We start from the raw sequence: 20,883 nt of genomic DNA, 5'->3' as shown, positions 1-20,883 counted from the left end.
GCTCTGTTTTATGCCCCTCTTCCTGCCCTTTCCCTCTGACACCTGGCGAGTCTGGCTTACCTGGCCATTCTCCTGTGGCTCTTCCACCTGCTGCCTGAGCTGCTCTTCCTGCTCTCGGGCTCTCAGCTCTCCCTGAGTCTGGCATGGCATCTCTGATAAGGCAATCTGCTCCTGCTCTTTCTCTGGAAGGATCTGCACAGAAAGCAAGAGAAGATGGGTTTCAACTTTCCATAGGACATTTGTGGGCCAAGACTCAAGGACTGATGGGCTCACACATTCCCAGAGCACTGTGCTGCTGCTCTCCTGGGTCATTCTCTGCCTGTGGGGAGGCACAGATTCCAAAGTGACCCTGGCACTACAATCAGGGGCCATCGGGGGCTGAAGCTCCAACAGCCTCTCAGGCAGCTGACAGGGAAGGTGTGGCATTTCTCAGGGGTCTGGTGAGGGCCTCCCTCTGCTCCTGCCATGTCCTGTTTGTCTTTCAGTAGTGACTGACACCCAGCCCAGTCCCACAGCTCCATCCTGGCTCTGCAGGTGGCTTCCTGGGTGAGCTCACCCTTTATGAGAGACACTTCTGGAGTTCATGTTCTCTTCACCACCTAAAACATGGAATACTTCCACCTCTCTGGGACAGGCAGAAAATTAAAGAATTAACTGGGGGCTTCAGGAAGAAGAGGCTGGAGGAGGAAAACAGCTCTGAGGGGAAAAAAAAACACCATATCTGGAGGGGAAAACAGCTCTGCCTGCTCAGAATCGGTCAACAGAACACGTCTCTAATCCTCTCCTGAAAGGGATGCTTTAGGTGAACTTTGCACCTCCAACTGCTTTGGACCAGAGCCAAGAAGAGTCAATTATGCAAATGATAGATAGATAGATAGATAGATAGATAGATAGATAGATAGATAGATAGATAGAAAGAACTCACTCTTATAATCTCTCTTTCCTATCATTTCTGTTGCTACACACACTTGGTAGCCATTGCCCTGATCAGCAGCAATCCTGAGATTGCTCTCCTATTGCTTCAATAAACCACACTCCCGGGGAATCTGGAGCATTTAGGTCCTTATGGAATGCAATCAGATCCAGAGCATTGCACTGGGAATGGCATTCTTGCAGCATCTGTGCTCGGCCAAGTGCTTCTCTTGGACTTGACAACACTGAGAGTGCTAAAGGGGCTGTAATCAGAAATAAAGCCCAGACCCTTCCAGCTCCTCTGATCTCTGAGGACCAGCTGGAATGCAAGAGCATTGATTTCCTGCTCAATTCCCAAACACCACGTTTACTGATTCCCTGGGCTGCAAAAAGCCAGAGGTACTGTCAATATGAACGCGAAGTGCAAGGCCCTATTGACTGGCCTGGCACCAGAACAGCTCCTTCTGCACCAAGCTCGCTGTCCCAAACAATGTGTTCTCATGCAAAAATACTGCATCCTCCAGAAATGTCACCTTACAAAAGAAAAAGCTAGCAGAATCTCAACAAGAGCTGGAAAAGGGCAGGAAAGTTTGAGGATAATACCCTTGCCTTGCTGAGAAATGAGAAACTGAACAGGACTTCTCCTCCTAACAAAGGAAGAAACCACAACATGAAAGAGTCACCAAATGAAGTGTCAAAACCACGTGGATGCAGTGAGATGATATTTGTAGAAGAAATACCATTTCTAGTGAGCACTATCTTGCAGGGATTTATGGAACTCTGCCTGGAGGTCACAGACGAGCCTCCCGTTGTCCAGGCTAAAGCTCCCTCAGCACCTCCTCCTTGGCCTTGCACTCCACAGCCTTCCCCAGCTCCCGTGTCCTCCTCTGCACACGCTCCAGCCCCTCAAGGACTTTCTGCTTCACAGGGGCCCACAACTGGGCACAGCACTCCCAGCTGTGGCCGCAGCACGGCCCAGCCCAGGGGGACGCTCCCTGCCCTGCTCCTGCTGCCCCACTCTTGCTGACACAGGCCAGGACGCCCTTGGCCTTCTTGGCTCCCTGACCACGTGCTGGCCCACCTTCAGCTGCTCTTGACCGGCACCCCTGGGTCCTTTGGGCCCACGCAGCTCCCCCACCACAAACTTGCCCCTTTGACTTCAAATACAGCAGCCACAATTCCAAGATGTCCTTCCTCTTCTCAGCAACACAAGACAGCAGTCAAGGACTTGCAGCTTCACCCCCACCCGAGGCACTCATGCCATTTCCAAAGCTGCAGGCTTCATCCCAAAACGCATCCACAGCAACTTGCCCCTTCTGCTTTTTGCCTGACAAGAAGCCTTCCCTACAAGGCACTTGCTTCCTTTGGCCTCACCCCACAAGAATGGCCTAGCCCAGCTTCATGGACAACGCAATCATCTCCTTGCCGCTTATCAAAAGCCAAAAGAGACTGTACAAGTGAAGAACTGCTGCAGAAAACTGCAGAACACTTCCACAAGCCAAACACACCTTTGCATAAAGGGAAAACAACTAAAGAAAGCCCTGTGACCTCCAGCACGAGCACCTGCGCCCTTGGCCACGGCCCTGCAGAAGCCCAGAGACAGAGCTTCACTGAGCCAAGCAGGCAGAAGCTGAGCCGCAGCCCCCAGCTCTTGGGTGCCTCAAGGTGACAGGCCAAAGGCCAATTTCTAGCTGTCCCTGCCTGCAGGAAATGGCCGCGTCCTGCGGGATTCCAGCACTCAGCATCCTCAGCCAGCAACAGCAAGTGCTGGCTGCTCAGAAACTTGCAGCTCTGCCTTGCACTAAAGACAGCACCACCCACAACTGGCACTTACTCTCTTGGAACCATCAGGCTCTTCTGTGACCACAGCTGCAGGCTTGTGGTCCTCTTGCTCCTTTTGCTCCTCTTTGGCTTCTTCTCCAGGAGCAGAGGGAGCCAGGGCAGAGACTGCTGCTGCTTCTGTCATCTGTGGCAAGAGAGAAACATGAGGGACAGGCCGTTACCTATCGTTTAGAACCTCCTTTCTCCTCGCATCTACAACCACCTCTTTGAAGGAGAAATCATCAGCTTTCTTAGCAATGGCATTCTAAGTCACTCCGGCCAGATTAAAATGGGCTAATTCAACAGAACTCTGTTTGCCTAGGAATTTGATAGTCCTCCCTGGCTGCTATCTGCAAGGCACAGTGCCTCTGCACAAGGGAGCTTTTAGCTCTTGAAAGCTGTGAAATGGAAAAGTAAGAAATAGCCAACAAGGCCTTTGCTAGTGCTGCGGCAGACATGGAAAAGTAAAAGTGGATCAGAATCCCATTCGGTGCAGGAAAAGGGCAGGAAAGCTTGTGCAGAAGCATCTTTGCTTGCTGGGAAGAGAGAAAATCAGCAGGGCTTCTCCTCCTAGCAAGCCAAGAAACCACAAATTGGAAGCGTCACCTCCTCAGATGGCTGAAGCACTTGGATGCAGAGCGGGGAGGTTTGGCAGGGAAGCAGGCCTTGGGGTGAGCGCTGTCCTCTATGGATCTATGGAAGTGTGCCTGAAGGGCCCTGACGAGCCTCCCGTTGTCCAGGCTAAAGCTCCCTCAGCACCTCCTCCTTGGCCTTGCACTCCACAGCCTTCCCCAGCTCCCGTGTCCTCCTCTGCACACGCTCCAGCCCCTCAAGGACTTTCTGCTTCACAGGGGCCCACAACTGGGCACAGCACTCCCAGCTGTGGCCTCAGCGCTGCCCAGCCCAGGGGGACGCTCCCTGCCCTGCTCCTGCTGCCCCACTCTTGCTGACACAGGCCAGGACGCCCTTGGCCTTCTTGGCTCCCTGGCCACGCGCTGGCCCACCTTCAGCTGCTCTTGACCGGCACCCCTGGGTCCTTTGGGCCCACGCAGCTCCCTCACCACAAACTTGCCCCTTTGACTTTAAATACAGTATCCACAATGTTAAATTGTCCTTCTTGTTGTACAACCACATCTTTTTAGGAAGTGTCCTGATGTTTGGTAGGAGTAAAAGTCTAAGTCACTGTGGCTTTATGAAAATGGGCTAATTTAACTCTATAGGAAATTGCTGTTTATTAAGTATTCATCCGTGTTTGGTGTTAGCAAACAATATTCTCTCTGCAAATCTTAGTTTGTAAGACTTCAAGGCTCTGAGATGGAAATTAGGAAATATCCAGATTTGCCTTGGTGTTTGTTGTTGAAGGAATGAAAATAGTTTTTTTTTTGGCCTGCATGGCTGGCCCTGAACAGTCTACTTGTTCTGGCTAAGCTCACAGCGGACTCTACAATACCTAAACACCACCAACATGAAATGTTCCTTGCTCACTCACCTTAGCATCAGCACCGCTGAATACATGCTTCAGGTGACCTGTCGTGGGCAAGGGAAAATGAAGCAGATGCTGTCAGAAAACTGCTTGGGCTGGTGATTCCCCCAGAAGAAGATTTGCAAAGAGAGAGTATTTTCCGCTTCACAACATCCCTCCAGGAGACACAGTTCATTCACACAACCATCAAGAGATCAGGACCATATTCTTGGTCGTGCTTACACTTTGGCCTGTTTAGCTAGTAAATTAATATAAACATGATCAAGAAAATGCAAATTGTTCTTTCACACTCAATGCTCCTGTTCTACCAAACATATAACACACCTTTAAAAATTCTCTCCTTCCAGTACCCTTTTTTTTTTTTATTAATCAGTTGTATGCACTAATTCTCATTAACTTGCTGGAAACAGTTGCCCAGAAAAGCTTCCCCAAAATACCACTGAGCTGTGGCAGCTCTATTGTGACGCAACACAGCAGCAGCTCCAGGGTTCAGGAGCAGATACTCACTGCTTTGGCGTTAGCATTTCATTGCAAAGGGAATCACTATTTTAGCACTCAGACAAGGGTCAAGTTAGGCAGTCAAATCCTTTCATGACAAAATGTAGAAAGAAAGAAGCTTTCCCTGAATTCTGGGAACAACTGCAGAGTTTTTAGAAGGCCTTCCAAGGAGTTCTCCAGTTTACATTTTCAAAGCTGTCTTGCTTGTCCCAGCAATCTGAGGAAATGACAGACTCTGCTGCCTCAGACTCTCCCGTGGAGGGACCAGAACCCCTGCAGGTTCCCTTGCAAATGCTGTCCCTGTGGCTACAGACACCCCCTTTTTAGCTGAACCTCTTGACAGGAGCTTTCCCAAACCAGTGGCACCCTAATGCTCCTTCTGTTTCAAAATAACTCAGTCGCTAAGAGCAGGAAGACATACAAAAGCCAGGTTTGGTTACACCCAGGGAAAACCTCTACTTACGTGCCAGGTTAGTCAGGTAATAGGCGGAATAAGAAACACCGTAAACAGTGACAAATGCAGCAGCAAATTGCTCAATCATTGTAGCACTGCTGCGCAGATTCACTCCAACATGAGAAAAAACAAGGCTCTTGTCAGTGTGCAGCTGCCCACTGACACGTGCCTCAACCAGGAGGATGCACTGAGCATCCTGCACTGAGCAAGGCCTAGGGCTGCTCTGACGCTGAGGCCTTTTGTGCACCACAGCAACCTTCTGATGTCACCATGACCGCATGGCAACCATGCCCTGACATCACAATGCAAACCCTCTATATTGGCCTGTGAATTGATGCAAAGCAATAACCAACCATCCGTACAGCAAATACTAAATAGCCTGGGGAGTTCTCCTCTGTCACAAAGAAGCACAAATTCCCTTTGTGGGCCAAACCCTGCTGTTCAAGGGATCCAAGAGTAACTCCAAGAGCGCACCAAGTACCTACAGCCTGTACCCCAACGAAGCACTGAGATGGGACCCAAGCAAAGGAAACCTGACCAGGAGAATAGCCCAAAGCACTGCACATCTGAGAAATGACCCTCACTTTTAAAATGTTAAAGGTTTAATAAACCTTAACAGAGGACTGAATAAGGAAAAATTGCAGCACTGGGAGTCTCTATGACCATTACGAGCAGCTCATCTACAAAACAGATGCTCTGCCTTTTATACCCTTAGCCCCTCCAAAGTTTTATCAATCAACTCTTTCTCTGCTGTCCACTGGTGGAGATTACTTTCTTACATCTTGATTGGAGGTCAGGTGTTGTTACACCGTGCCTCCTGGTCACAAGCCGGCCCTCCCCAAAATCCCTGACTACCAAGGCTGTTACAAGGGGGAGGGGAAATAAGGCTATGGGAGGATATATTACAATAACATCACTATACATTGTAACATCCACATACTATCTACCTCTTAATTGGGAGAGCCAACTGTTACATTACTCATCTAGAACACACAGAACCAGGAGAGAAGGCACTGTTGGCATAACAGCTGAAATAATTCCTCACAAATCTCCCACATATTTACACATTTACTGGATATGCCCAGGGCTCCTGAGCATGTACATCTCTGCCTTTATTCCCCTTTGGAAGCAGTCAAACTGGCAGCATCTGCCTGCCCGCAGGAGCTGCTCCAAGCTGGAATGCGACTGGCGATGCTGATTTCCAGAGGCTTCTGTGCCCCAGGAGAAGCCAAGGCAGGAGTGGGTTGAAAGGCGCTGGAGCTGCTGCTGCTGCTCTGTGCCAGAGAGCCCTGGCTGGGCAGGGCACGGTGCCCACTGCGCTGCGGGCTCTTTCTCCTGGCAGAGCTGGGCACACCTGGGAACAAGGCATGGCAGCTTGTGGGGAAATCAAGGGGTTTGTGGGGGCTGCATTGCTCTGCACACAGCCAGGCCACCTGTGGCACAGAGTTCTGGCGCCTAAAAAGATGAAGCAGAGGGGAATAGCTGGAAAAGGTTTCATTTTGACCTTTCTTACCTGTTCACAGAAGTTGCCAAAATGAAAGTTACCAAGCAGGGCCTGATCCCTGCTGCCAGCTCAGGCTTAGAAAGGAGGCATTTGTTTATTTCAGTACTCGGTGCATAGGGAATCACTTCCCTAACACCTGCACACCCAGCAATCTCACTTACTAGTTTGTATGCATGCAACTAAGACAGAGTCAATACTTTGCTGAAACTCACAGGCTAAACATTACTCCAAATTCTTTGACATATTTAAATCATTTCTCAGAATTGACTGACAGCAGAGTAGGAGTATCCTGTAGGTCCCTGGTGGTCATTGCCACCGGTTCAGGAGGAGACTCATGCACAAAATAATCTAAGACACAACTGGGCTTGCAAAGCAATTTATTCCATTAGTTCCAGTGGCAAATAATACATACCAACCCCTGGTTTCCCAAAAATCTGCTGAGCAGGAGAGGGAGATGGAGCGTGGTGCTTGGTGGGGGGGGGGCAGGTAGGCAGTGCACTTCCAGGACTTCCCCTGGATCAAAAGGGTGTGCATCTCGTCCTTCTCACCCCTCCAGCCCAGAACCAGGCCTTATATCTCCTGCACAGGAGTGGAATTTTCCCAGTTACAGCATCAGCTCACACATGGCCGGCGCGTGAGATGAAGCCGCGGTGGCTCCCGATACCGACCCCATGCCAACAACAGCTCCCTTATGCATTGTTCCCCTTTCAAACCTTAACTGCCCACCCATTGACCAATACATTGCTTCTCTTTCAAGGATCATGTTCCCACCTGTAATAAATAAAAAGGTCTTCATCAAAACGAGCATTGAAGGAGATAAGAATTTGAACTGAGTAGGGAATTTCAAGATGTGGGAGGAGAAGGAGGGGGGGTCCCGAGGGAACAGCAAGTATCCTGCTTAAGAATTGTGCAGATGCAAGTAGCATAGAAGACTGTGTAACTAATTATATACAAGTTAACTTTTAGGCCAAGGACAATCTGCAAGGAAGATGAGGAGCCTTCATCCCTCCGACCACCAAGGGCAGAAAAAAAAGACCCCCTAGCAACCAATTGCACAGGCACAGAGTGCATTGAGAGAAAATACGTCACCTGGGAAGAAGAAAAAAAAAAAAAAAAGATTATTAAAACAAAAAGGGCAAGGGGTGGGGGGGCACGCCGTGGTAGAACAGAGACTCTCCGTCCACCCAGCGCTGTCTTTTGCTCACTACCGCTTGCTTAATAAATTCTTGTTAATTGATTTTTCTATAATTGGCCTCCCCAATTGAATTTGTCCATAACAAATTTGGTGCCGTGACTCGGATGAGGGCGACCGGGTGGGAATTCCTCATCAGGGAGGCGCCCCGCTGCCTCTGCAGTGGCCCTGGTGCAGGCTTTGCCTTCCCAGACCCTTACCAATGAACCTAAATTTGGTATTAAGCAAAAGGGATACCGGTAACCCCATAATCTTTGTGCACAAAGCCTGGGTGAAGACGCAGAACAGCATGAGTATAAAAGTGGGAATCCTCTCGGTTGGGGTTGGGATCCCAGGACATAACCTATGAGACGTCCTTTTAGGATGAGGCAAGTGTGGACCTCTAAGTAGTGCGGTTTCCAGACCCCGAGAGGGGCTGGGCCACAAACGGGGCCGTGAGTGTGTGTGTGCATGAAGGTGTCCTGGAAGATGGGACGGAGGAAAAGATTCCATGGGGATGGGGACCCCGGTAAAGCTTCCCCAGATACCACCTGACAGTCCGTTAGGTCTAATGATAAAATCTTGGGGTGAATATCCTTCAAGAAAAGGGAAGGATAGGGCAAAAATGGTACATTATTGTATGGAAGTATGGGGAGGGAAACAGATCCGTGGTGATAATTCATTTTGGCCAGTGTCTGGAAGCTTTGAGGACTGGATTTGCCAGACATTAAACATTTATGGAAACTCTAAAGAACCTTTTGATATGGAAGAGAGCAAGTATGCTGCTCTCTGGATAGTGGGGGAAACAAGAGCAAAACTTTTTGCCTTAAGCACCCAGGGAGGGAAAAAGAAAAATAAAAAGCCTGAGGAAGTTCCAACTGCACCCCCTCTACCATACATACCTCCCCCTCCTCCACCCCCACCAGTACCACCCGTAGTCTACCCCGATTTGGATCAAGGGGGAGATTTTGATAACCAAGAGGTAGAAATCCCGGAGCCGGTCTCTGAGGAAAATCGCCGCGTTACTCGTAGCCTAACAAGGGGGGAAAGAGAAAGGGAAGGGCAAGCTCTATATCCACTAAGGGAAGTAGCTTTGGGAATGATCCCTAACCCCAATGCTGGTCAGCAGGGACAACCAGCCCAAATTCCAGGAATAGGTTATGTGGAGGTACCTCTCAACTCAGGAGATGGGAGGGAGTTCAAGAAAGAAATGGGACACCTATTGGAAGACCCCCTCGGAGTTGCAGAGCGGGTGGATCAGTTTCTGGGGCCCAACATGTGTACATGGGACGAAATGCAGTCAATACTGGGGATTCTATTCACATCTGAGGAGCGAGGGATGATCAGGACGGCCGGTATAAGGATTTGGGAGAGAGACCATCAGGCAGGACCCCAAGCAGATGCTAAGTGGCCTTTACAGCGTCCTAACTGGGATAAACAGGATCCCCTGCATAGGACACATATGGCAGACTGAAGAACAATTCTTATCCAAGGCATCAGAGACTCAGTCCCTAAGGGGCAGAACATGAATAAAGCTTTTTGTGAGAGTCAAAAGAAAGATGAGGATCCCACAGAATGGTTAGGACGGCTCCGGAGATCTTTTCAGCTGTACTCCGGAGTAAACCCTGACACTCCGGAGGGACAGATGTTGTTAAAGGCCCAATTCGTGGCCAGAGCCTGGCCTGACATTAGGAGAAAGTTGGAAAAGATTGAGGATTGGCATGGTAGAGGCCTGGAAGAGTTGTTGCGGGAAGGTCAGAAAGTGTATGTCCGGAGAGAGGAAGAAGGACAGAGGAAACGAGCGAGAGTAACGATGGCTGTGGTACGTGAAGGGCAGAAGGGAACGCCTCATCGGTTCCAGGGAAGTAAGCCGAGCGGCCAGAGGGTGGAAGGAGGGAGAAGAGAAAAGGAGGGTGGACAGGGAAGCTGCTTTTATTGTGGTAAGAGAGGGCATTTTTGGCGGGAATGCAGAAAAAGGTTGGCAGATGAAAAGCAATTCAAGGAAGATTGAGGAAGTCAGGGGCTCTATTTGCTGGGGACCCAGGAAAGAACAGAGCTCCTGGTAAAACTGAGAATTGGTCCCCAGCAGCAATAATAGGAGTTCCTTGTGGACTCAGGAGCCGAGAGATCAATGGTTCAAACCCTTCCCTCAGGGTGTAAATTATCAAGAGAAACAATACAGGTAGTTGGGGCAAAAGGGGAAGCCTTTAAAGTGCCTGTAATTAAAGACGTGATTTTTGAAACCAGCTCCAAAATAGGTATAGGGTCACTGCTATTTGTTCCAGAGGCTGACTATAACGTACTGGGACGAGATTTGATGATTGAATTAGGAATTGAAATCGACATAAATGACAAAAAGCTAATATTAAATTATGTTCTCTTTGGGTAGAGGACAAACAGAAAATTAACCCTGAAGTATGTTATACCCCAGAAATGGCAGACCAACTGGACATAAAGCCCTTTGAAGTAATGTTAAGGAATCCTGAAGTCCCAGTTTGAGTTAAGCAATACCCAATTCCAAATGAAGGAAGAAAAGGGGTCAAGCCTGAAACCGAAAGATTAAAAGCACAAGGGTTATTAGAACCCTGCATGTCCCCTTTTAATACTCCTATCCTTCCTGTTAAAAAACCCAATGGGAAATACCGTTTGGTACATGATTTACGAGAAATGAACAAAAGGACGGTAGAAAGATTCCCGGTAGTAGCTAACCCTTATACTTTATTAAGTCAGTTAGGCCCCGAATATCAGTGGTATAGTGTTATAGATTTAAAGGATGCATTTTGGGCATGTCCCCTCAAAGAGAGTTGTAGGGACTATTTTGCCTTTGAATGGGAAGACCCAGACACCCACAGGGTACTCCCACAAGGGTTTACAGAGTCCCCTAATTTATTTGGCCAGGCACTGGAGCAGTTACTTACAGGTTTTCAATTGAGAGAAGAGGCTGTCCTGATTCAGAATGTAGATGACTTGTTAATAGCTGGAAAAAAAGAGGAAGTTGTCAGGGAAGAGAGTATGAGATTACTCAATTTTCTAAGCCTGAAAGGACTCAAAGTGTCAAAATCCAAACTACAATTTGTGGAAAAAGAGGTGAAGTATCTTGGAAATAGACTGAGTCAAGGAATGAAGAAATTAGACCCGGAAAGGGTCAAGGGAATCTTGGCTATGCCAGGGCCAAGGACGAAGCGGGAGGTTAGACAGCTGCTAGGATAATCTGGGTACTGTAGACAATGGATAGAGGTTTTTAGCAGGAAAGTAAAATTCCTATATGAGAAACTAACAAAAGAAGGCTTGCTTAGGTGGACTCAGGAAGATGAGGAAAAACTACAGGACCTTAAGGCAGAATTAGTAAATGCATCGGTTCTCGGTCTTCCTGATTTAAAAAGGCCCTTTTATCTTTCTGTAAACATTGAGGATGGTACAGTATATGGACTATTAGCTCAAGATTGGGCAGGGAGGAAAAAAACAGTGGCTTCTTTATCAAAACTGCTAGACCCAGTATCTAGGGGTTGGCCCACTTGTTTACAAACAATAGTTGCAGCAGCACTGTTAGTAGAGGAAACAGTAAAAATAACCTTTGGAAGGGAATTACATGTACTATCTCCCCACAACATTCGAGGAGTGTTACAGGAAAAAGCAGAGAAATGGATCACAGATGCTAGGCTCCTAAAATATGAGGGAATCCTGATTTCTTCACCAAAATTAAGCTTAGAAACCACTTCCCTCCAAAACCCTACTCAATTTCTGTACGGAGAACCTAGCAAAAACTTGACACACGATTGCCTAAAAGTTCTTGAAGAACAGACAAAGATAAGGCCTGATTTGGAGGAAGAAGAACTAGAAGATGGTGAGAAATTATTTGTGGATGGGTCGTCTCAAGTAATAGATGGAAAATCAGGTTATGCTGTAATTGATGGGAAAACCTTGAAGGTAATAGAATCAGGGCCATTAAGCTCAGGGTGCTCGGCACAGGCTTGTGAATTATATGCAGTATTACGGGCCTTAGAGCTGTTAAAAGGAAAGGTTGGAACCATTTATACAGACTCAAAATATGCTTATAATACAGACATTTGGAAAGGGTAATACATACATTTGGAAAGATATGGGAAGAAAGGGGCTTGATTAATTCACAGGGAAAGGCATTAATTCGTGAGGCTTTAATTAGGAGAGTACTGAGAGCTTTAAGGTTGCCTGAAGGAATCGCTGTAGTTCAGGTAAAAGGCCACCCGAGGGGGATATGTAACCAAATAAGGGGAAACAATGTCGCTGATCAAGAGGCCAAAAATGCGGCTCTTAGAGGGTTAAAGGAAACTGTAATTACCAAAAGGGTTAGGGAAGACTGCCCCGATTGTGGAGCTGATTTAGAAAGCAAACGTTGTCACGACTGTTGGAAAGATTTTGGGATGTGTGGAATAAATTGTGCTTGCGAGAATCCCCACAAGAAGTATTGTATACTACACGGACCAATCCAGATATTGGTGTTCACCGAAAAGGAGCAGGAAAAACTAAGAGAAATGGGGATCATAGAGAAGGGAAATAGAAAAGAATTACCAGATGGCCGTGAGGTACTCCCAAAGTCAGTGGCTCGAAAAATCCTGGAAGCAATTCACACAAAAACACATTGGGGTACCCAGGCATTAATAGACCAATTTGCAATTAAATGCACTTGTATGGGGATGCACACCTTAGCTAAACAAATAACACAACAATGCCTAACCTGTCAACGGGTCAACAAGAGGCAATGGAGACAAAGGGAAATGGGGGGACGGGAATTGGCACATAGAGCGTTTTCCCACATTCAAATTGATTTTACTGATTTGCCTAAAGTAGGAAGGTATAAACACTTATTGGTGATAATAGATCACTTGACTCACTTTGTAGAGGCATTCCCTAGCTCCAACTACACAAACAGTAGTAAAAATACTATTAGAAGAGATAATCCCCCACTACGGACTAGCAGAAGTAATAGACTCAGACAGAGGGCCACCCTTTGCCTCCAAAATAATTAAAGAAGTAGGAACAAAGCGGCAATATCATACTCCCTGGCATCCACAAAGCTCGGGTAAAGTGGAAAGGGTACATGGAAGTCTAGATGTAAATGGTAGAATGAAGACCCTAACATGTGTGAACGAAGGAACAGAGACAGCAAATGCTCGCAGTTCATGCTCAGAAACCTGGAGGATAATGACAACATTACAGGCAGTTGTTGCTATCTACACACGTAACTTCTCAGCCCTCACGGCGCTGACAGGAGTATGATCCTGAGCATCCTGATGAATATGCAAAGTCTGAATATCTATGAGTACTTTGGAGATGGTCAATAAGGAATCACTGCTCAGTGTCACTTCTAAAGAAGGGACGCCAGGGTATCAATTAAAAACTAGCAGCAGGCAGTCCTTTCCCCACGGACAAACAACTTTGCATGCTGGTGCTACGTGGCAGAAAGAGCAATTCAGTTCATGGGGGAACAACAACCTGGACCTAATGTAAGTTCTGGGACATTCTTGAGGGCCGCTTTTCTGTATCTTGGGAAATTACTCCAAGAAAATACATGCTGACTCTTTATTTACTGCAGAGAAGAAGTATTAGCCATTGTTCAAGATGATACTGGACTAGCCTAGAAATATTACCCAGTTGTTTTGGCTGGGGAATAGTTGGCTGCTATAGGTTTGCACTTCACTCTTAACATACAGGATGGCTGAAATCTGCAAAATAAAAACAAATCTCAAGCATTTATTACCTGCCTTTTCTCTGGATAGCACTGGCTTTTGAAATCCACACCATTTTCAGCATTGTAACACAACTCAGTGCATCAAAAGACTTCTATAAAAGCAGAGCAAGGAACATAAAACCATGATTAACCATGATACATGAAATAAAGAAGTTATTCATAAGCTTTTAACAGAAATTCTTTAAAAAATAGAAAAAATAATTTTAACAAACACCAGCAGCTTCTGGCACAGAGGCATGCTCTGAACTACCTCCTTTCAATTGAATTTATAATACACGTTTTGCATTATCTTTGTGCTACGGTTTCCTAACTTGAAGTTTTCTTTGTAGTCTCGGTAGGTAATTTTGAGTCAATAAAATAGATGGACTGTATTTTGAATTATCACAAACCAGGAAAAAGCATGTTCTTGTATTGATTAAGGTCTTCTTCTTTGTCTCACTTGGAAAGCACATCCTTATTTTCTTACATTTGATGCAAAGTTACAGAAAAAGACAGGAACTTTAGAAATTTGGCATGTATCTGCCCTATGAAATCCCACTTCATTTTCAAAGACATAGGTCTAAAACTGCCTCATCATACTATCTCTCCTTTCCTTCACATGTCATTTGGGAATGGGCATTCAACACAACATAAGCAATACTTAAAAACTTAATGGATTTGATTTTGACTTGACACAACAGTAGGACAAAGGGAATTCCCAGTGCTCTCTTAAGTCTCAGGAATATGGCAGTCTAAACAGATGGACTCATTTTAAAACACCTAACAGAAACTGTAAAATGCATCAACATTTCAATCTACAATAGTTTTTACAAGGTTTATTAACAGCTAATTATTTACAGTATTTCTCATAAAAAGAATGTCAAAACTTCTGTGATCTTTGTTACTTGACATGCACTAGCTGTCAGCCTACTATAAGAAAATAGTACTCTAAAATTTACCTATTACATATGTTAGAATAACACTAGGAAGTTTATTTGTCACAGAAGGTTTTAACCAGTCATACCTCTTTCACCTTGCCTGAGTCAATAACAAATACCACATCATTGACTGTCATGCTGGTTTCTGCTGTATTTGTAGAAAGAATCTGCAATTAAAACAACCAGAACTATAGTTAAAAGCAAAGACAAAAGAGATTAATACAATATCTGACAAAGTCCTCTAAAATGTACTATCTTGCGCACAGCAGGAGGTGACTTCCTTCTGATCCAAAGTCTGAGTATTTGAATGAAGCATGAAAACCTGATATCTAATGCACATTTAAGTGTTTTTGAAAGACACAGTGAAAACCTCAACCATAGAGGCTTTACCTGTGTGCATGGCCAGCAAATCTCCTGTCATCAAAAAGAATGCGGTCCCTCAAGCTATCTCATCATATCCAGGAAGAAATATTAAAATCGCTCCTGAAAGAGAAGCAGGTTTGCAGAGTTAAGCAGCAAATTCGCTTAAAATATCCATCAGCACTGTGCAGAGTAGCATTTGGAAGGTTTTAGCTATGTAGTGTTTCCAAAAGAAGGGCAGGATTCATCAAAGGCTCAAAGTACAATCATTGACTGGGAGTGTGTGTTTATACTTACCGGTCTCACAACTATGACAGATGTTATGAAGTGAGTGCATAATGAGGTCCAGATCCACCTTTCCATCAAAACTGTGATGATAAGCTGTCAGTAGTTCTCTGTCCTCTGCGCTAAGCTCACTAGCACTTGCTCAGACCAGGGAGCTTTCATCCAGATTTCCAAAACCTGCTGAAGCAAATAGCAAAATGCACAGACCAGACCAGAATCAAGGCTGTTTGTTTCAGGTTTGCATTCAGCCACCAACTAAGCTTAGATCAACACCAACAAGACTACTCCTTTCCAATTTTAATTTTCAAGTGTAGCAGAACAGCACCTCCAAAATACTCTTACTGTTCACTGGTTTAAGTGCAATCCAACAAAGCATGAAACTTCAATTTTTAGCATAACTTTCAGTTCTTACTCTTTATTGAAACACAGCCATAAGCACAGTGTCAGAACTCAAAGTATAAAGAAACTACTTGTTTACCTGTTAAATAAAAAGTATTTCAAAGCAATGTTTTCCCAAATGCTTTCCTCCCATAAGTAGGTACTATGCAAGTGGAAACTACACTAAAAAGTGTTCTAAAAATACTAGTCTCTGCAAAATGACAACTGAACTGTAACTGTACGTTAATCAGAAACCAATTCTTGAATGACCTAGTACAAACGTCACTTCTACTGAATTTCTTTCATATGGCTACTATGTATAGACAACAATGTATAGACAAAAACACAACAGGTTTGTTTCCTAAATAAGCATCTGAAATTAAAATGGTACATAGTAGAATCATTATCTCTATTTATCTAAGTCACTATATTCATTTCTTGCCTAGACATATAATCATGATAGCAATGCCCACATCAAAATAATAATAAAAAAATAATATGAAAGAAGTCTATACCACTGTAACTATACTTATCCTAGGATTTGCATATAATCAAGTGCAAATCAATAATCAAACATAATCAAAGAAATACACTGACTACAAACACCATTTTTTTAAAAAGCATGGTTTTGAAACATTCCTGGTCTCAAATAAATCCTGCTATTTAGGTCAGATTTAAAGGGAAGAAAAGCTAAAAATTGTTCTGATTAGAAGCCAAAATGCAAATTTCCCTTCAACATTTCCCTTCAGCTGTTTCTACAAAGTTGTTTTAGCTTACCTGTAGGATTCCAACAAGTCAACCACCTCTGTCTCTCCCAAGTGCTTAGCCCAGTCCACAGCCATCCTGAAAGAGTACACAGAAATCCTTTTTGAACTTCTCGCTTCAAAAGACACACAGCCTAAGACTCTGAATTCAATTTTTAATTTCAGGAATACAATGTGATAAACAGAAGTTCAAATATGTTTCGAATGTCAAAATTTACTATTGCTTACAGTAGTCTGTTAAGTTAGCAATTAGTTTACATGTTAAAGAAAATTCTTTCTCATTTGTATACTGACAAATCTATGCTTTGGTTTGCCTGTTTGTTTTTTACCAGCCATTAGAGGATTTGCAGTGGATACTTGCTCCCATACTGATCAGCTGCTCTACTTGACTCAAAAAGCCTCTCCCTGAAGCAATCATTAGTGCAGTTGCACTGGTTTCACTGTGCCTATTATCAGCTGAGAATTACAAATGAATAAATAAATGAACAAATAAACCAGCAAACCAAAGAAAAACATTCTTTCTTTTTCACCTAAAGGTGCTGTGAATGTGGCTTACATGATTTTTAAAATCCAGGCCAGACACAATTTGTTTTTTGACTTCATCCCACCACTCAGTTCATATGAATTTAACACTACTTTAGACACACCACAGCATCTGCTAATACTTCAAAACAAGCACAAACCAAAAAATAACTAAACAATGCATTAATTCTGCTAATTCCATTCACTTTTCCAACAGGCATCAGAATTCAAACCTAACAACGTTTGAACCTAGAGACAAAGCAGCCACAGAAGTTAAAGTCATTTTGTTATTGGTTTTTTCTAATGTAATAAGATGATAGACTTACCACTGACATTTTCAGCTAAATTGATATGGAACACCTGAGCAAAGGCATCAATGACACTATTTGCCCCTTACCTTCATGTCCCAGACCTTGCTATTGTATGCCAACGTAGCTCACATTTGTATTCACCCCTTTATCCAGGTGTCATCAGCTTGCTGGGATTTTCCCCCTGAGAGCAGCCTGGGAACGCTGCTTGCTGTCACAGGGCTTTGTTCCTCCCAGGAAACTCCACAGACTCACTTAGCTTCATCCTTTCTAACACATGGCCTGGGTTAACTGCCAAGAGGATGAGCAGTGTAGGCCGTTCCTCAGCAAATGCCAATCCCTCTAAGAAATGCTGATTCCAGTGGGATTTAGGCCCAAGTGCTGTTCTCAGGAGCACTGAAGTTCAGGGTTTCAGCAGCAAAACAAGAGCAGGCAGCTTGGCAGGCCTCCATCAGCTCCAGCACTCACCTGCCTTGCAAATTCCTCTGCTTCCTGTAGCCATTGGCTGAACTCCTGTTCTTGACCTGTGGCCTTCTCCTGTTACCCGTGAGACTGGAAACCTGAGGTACTGAGGCACGTTATGAGGAAGTCTAGAATGAAATGACGGAGGAGAATTCTTCAGAAACTGCACTTTGGATCGTTTGCTCTGCTTGGTGCTTGCAACTGTCTGCAGTAGATGTGAAGTTTGTGGTTCAGTGAGCTATATGGCCCCGAAAAGAAAAGACTAAGTTAGCTCAGGAAAACCAGGATCAATTTACTCAGCTCCTGCAGGCCGGAAATGAGAGAGCAGCAAATGACTGAAAAATGCAGTACTATGCAGCACGTACCCTTCGTGGGCATGACAGAGATTTCAAACCCACATCCATGGGGAATCTGACCTTGCAGGTTTCCCACAAGCCAACGGGAGTGGGTTTTGGCAAAGGCACAAGGAGCTCAGTGTTGGACGGAGAAGTTTGTCAAGAGAAGGGCTGACTTGGGAGCTGGTGGAAGTGGAGAGGATGGGCAAATGCCTCCATGGGTGCACCCTCACTGTGTGAGGGTTGCTCCAAGGGCACCCCTGCCATGCACAGGACGCGGGCACTGCCCCGTGCAGAGGACGTGTCCCTGCCATATTGCCAACATAAACGCTGCTCCAGTGTCATGCAAACACATATGGGTGATTTGTTAGTCGGCATCTTTTCCCCGCTAAAAAATCGTTCTTCCTTCAGTGATCCCTACAATTTGCTGGTTGATGTTAGCCACGCAGTGAACGGGCGGGAATGACAGGCATTCCAATTTAGGAACTGGTTTTAGTCAGAAGCATTGGTGGCCAAAGGACAGGGTGTGTGGGCTTGGTGCCTTTTCTGCGTTCCTCTTGGATCCTTTGAGCTATGGGTTATGCACTTCAAGTGGGTTTTGTGCTGCTTTGGTACAGTGTGCGCCCTGTCAAAGGAATCCTTTTTGTTGCCTGATGCCATAAAGTCTGTGGACAAATGCAGGCATCCTTTTATTTTCAGCTGCAATTCTAGGGTCTGCAGACATGTGCAGGTGTCTTTTATTTTTGCCCTCTTCTTATACAGTCAGCCAATTGCTGCATGTGTCCCTTTTTTCCCCTTTTCCTTGCACAGTCTGGGGCAAATGGGTTCCTTTTCCATCTTTGTTTCCTGGCCTGCAGGCTCGAGCAGCACTGATCAAATGGTGGAGTGGATCCACAGAGCAGTTGGCAGGGCATTCTTGTTGGTGTCATCCCGCAAAGTTTTAATGGTCTGACAGGTAAGTAAAAGTTTTTTTGCTGGGGCAGCAAATTGAAACAAAACTGGCATAAAGATGGCATATGTTTGGTAAAACTCCTGCCAACAGCTTCAGCTAAAAAGGGGGTGTCTCTTGCCCAGCAGGGTGTCTGAAGGCATCCTTTTTTTTTCTCTGTGCTCATAGGGTCTGCAGACACATGCAGGTGTCCTTACACTCTGTGGATTTGTGCCGGTGTCCCTCTTTTCTTTTTTTCCCCTGTTTTGCTGTGCAGTCCGAGAATTCATGCAAGTGTCCTTTTATCCTCCTTTTTTGGCATAGTCTGCAAACTCATGTAAGCATCCTTATTTTACCATTTTAGTTGCATGATCTGGGGACTTTTGCAAGAGTCCTTTTTTTTAATCTTTTCACGGCACGCTCTGGGCATTCTTGCAAGTGGGTGATTTTTCCCTTTCTGTTTCATGGTCTGTGGACTGGAGCAGCATTGCTCAAATGATGGATCGAGTCCATAGAGCAGTCGGCAGCGCTTTCTCCTTGGTGGCCCTCGCCGTACTGCCCGTGGTGCTGCCGGGCAGGCCTCAGTAGCTGCGCCTTGGGCAGCATCGCCACCCCTCAGCTCCGTCTGTCACGACTCCGGCCCCGACTCCGCTTGTGGCTCCTCTCGGGCCCGCGGAGGACACGCGCGGCAGGGCCTCACTCCCGCCTCCGCTGCAGGTTCCCCGGACTGAGCTCTGCCGCTCGGCAGCGTGGCCGCCCAGCCCGATGCCAGTGCCCTGTTCAGATGGGGATGCCCAGCCCGAGGTGCCTGGGGGGCCGTAGCGGGGAGGTCGGGGACCGTTCCCAGCCCCGGCCCGAATGCCACCAGCCGCACCTCGCCTGCAGGGAAGGCCCTGCAGGAGCGATTCCGCTGGGTTACCTGCAGGGCCGCGGCGCCTTGGGCACCGTCTGCTTGGGGACGTGCCTGGCGGACAACGCCCCGGTGGGTGGTGGGGCTGGCAAGGGGCGGAGTAGGGGGAGGGCAGAGGAGAGGGAAGGCAGGGCTGGCCAGGGTGGGATCTGAGCTCAGCCCGCTGCTCCCATTGGCTCGCAGGTGGCCATCAAATGTGTGTCGCGGGATTGCATCCGTCATTAGGGCGAGCTGGTGAATGACTTGGGCCAGCGGCAGAAAACAGCACATGACGGGCGGGGTAAGCTGAGGCCCGGGAGAGTGGAAGCTGCCAGGACGCCTCAGGAGAGAGCTGGCGTGAGCTCAGTGGAGGGCTCAGAGCATCCTGGGCTGGGTGAGGGCTTCCAGACCCCTGGCACGGCATCAGCCCCACTGACGGCACTGTGGTCTTCTTGCAGCCCAATGGAATCCGCGTGCCCGTGGAGATCGAGCTGCTGGACAAGGTGTCCACTGGCTTCCATGGTGTTGTTCAGCTCTTGGATTGGTGTCAGCTCCCTAACAACTTCGTGTTGGTGATGGAGCGCCCTGAGCAGTCTTAGAACCTCTTTGATTTCCTTCTGCCATGGGGGCTCCATGTCGGAGGAGGTGGTGCAGGGGCTGTTCCTCCAGGTGCTGGAGGCCATGCAATACTGCAGCAGCTGTGGGGTCCTGCACTGGGACATCAAACCAGAGAACATCCTCCTCGACCTGGCCACCGGACAGGCAAAACTGATGGACTTTGCCTGTGGCACCGACCTCCAAGACACAGTCTGCCCACACTTTGCAGGTGAGCCCACGCAGGGCTGTGCTCCCAGTTGGAGCCGGCATCTCATGGCCCAACCTGGCTATGGCTCTGGGGATTCCCCCGTTTACTGCCAGTCAGGGGCACACCTATGAGCCACAGAGATCTGCCTGTATGAGGCAGAAGGAAAGATCAGAAGAACCATTCCACCTTCTCTTGCTGCTAAGCCAGTTCTTCTCTTCCTCATAAAGACAAAATGCAGTTTTTCTGCGCATCAATGGCAGCTTATCGCACCTGCAGAGCTGAGAGGCTTTTTCCCCTACTGCTGTGCTACAGGCAGATCTAGCAGCATTACCTAACATGGATACCCACAGAGGGACAAC

The 20,883-nt window shown here is 46.6% G+C and overlaps 1 protein-coding gene and 1 long non-coding RNA gene across 13 annotated transcripts in view; both read right to left on the bottom strand.

The window, feature by feature from the left end:
* Positions 1-5,376, bottom strand: part of LOC128781674 (serine/threonine-protein kinase PAK 3-like) — a 170,276-nt gene extending 164,900 nt beyond the window's left edge. For 8 of the 9 annotated variants that reach the window (XR_008428446.1, XR_008428447.1, XM_053931442.1 and 5 more), the window contains exons 1-3: positions 5,178-5,376; positions 4,223-4,260; positions 2,747-2,878 (exon numbers count right to left, since the gene is read on the bottom strand). Coding sequence is in view for 7 of the 9 variants with exons in the window: in XM_053931442.1 (XP_053787417.1) it covers positions 2,747-2,878; positions 4,223-4,260; positions 5,178-5,256 (249 nt within the window). In the remaining 2 variants the exon portion in view is untranslated. Of the gene's footprint in view, positions 1-60; positions 193-2,746; positions 2,879-4,222; positions 4,261-5,177 lie in introns of all 9 variants that reach the window. The other variant, XM_053931458.1, reaches the window with a different exon arrangement.
* Positions 5,377-7,118: 1,742 nt separating this feature from the next.
* On the bottom strand, positions 7,119-17,753 carry LOC128781690 (uncharacterized). Of its 4 annotated transcripts, none has more exons than XR_008428463.1 (8): positions 17,574-17,753; positions 16,289-16,354; positions 15,146-15,313; positions 14,879-14,971; positions 14,575-14,655; positions 13,581-13,663; positions 10,762-10,820; positions 7,119-7,443 (listed from the first exon to the last, which is right to left on the bottom strand). It is a non-coding gene; the product is annotated as an uncharacterized LOC128781690 (long non-coding RNA). The 4 variants fall into 4 exon arrangements; XR_008428461.1 differs by having other exon boundaries at positions 15,146-15,310; XR_008428462.1 differs by lacking the exon at positions 17,574-17,753 and adding an exon at positions 17,195-17,566.
* Positions 17,754-20,883: the final 3,130 nt, after the last annotated feature.

This window comes from Vidua chalybeata, chromosome Z (assembly GCF_026979565.1).
Source record: "Vidua chalybeata isolate OUT-0048 chromosome Z, bVidCha1 merged haplotype, whole genome shotgun sequence".
NCBI classification, from domain to species: Eukaryota; Metazoa; Chordata; class Aves; order Passeriformes; family Viduidae; genus Vidua; species Vidua chalybeata.
Note: the sequence above shows the minus strand (reverse complement) of the source record. Positions and strands in the feature narration are given on the sequence as shown.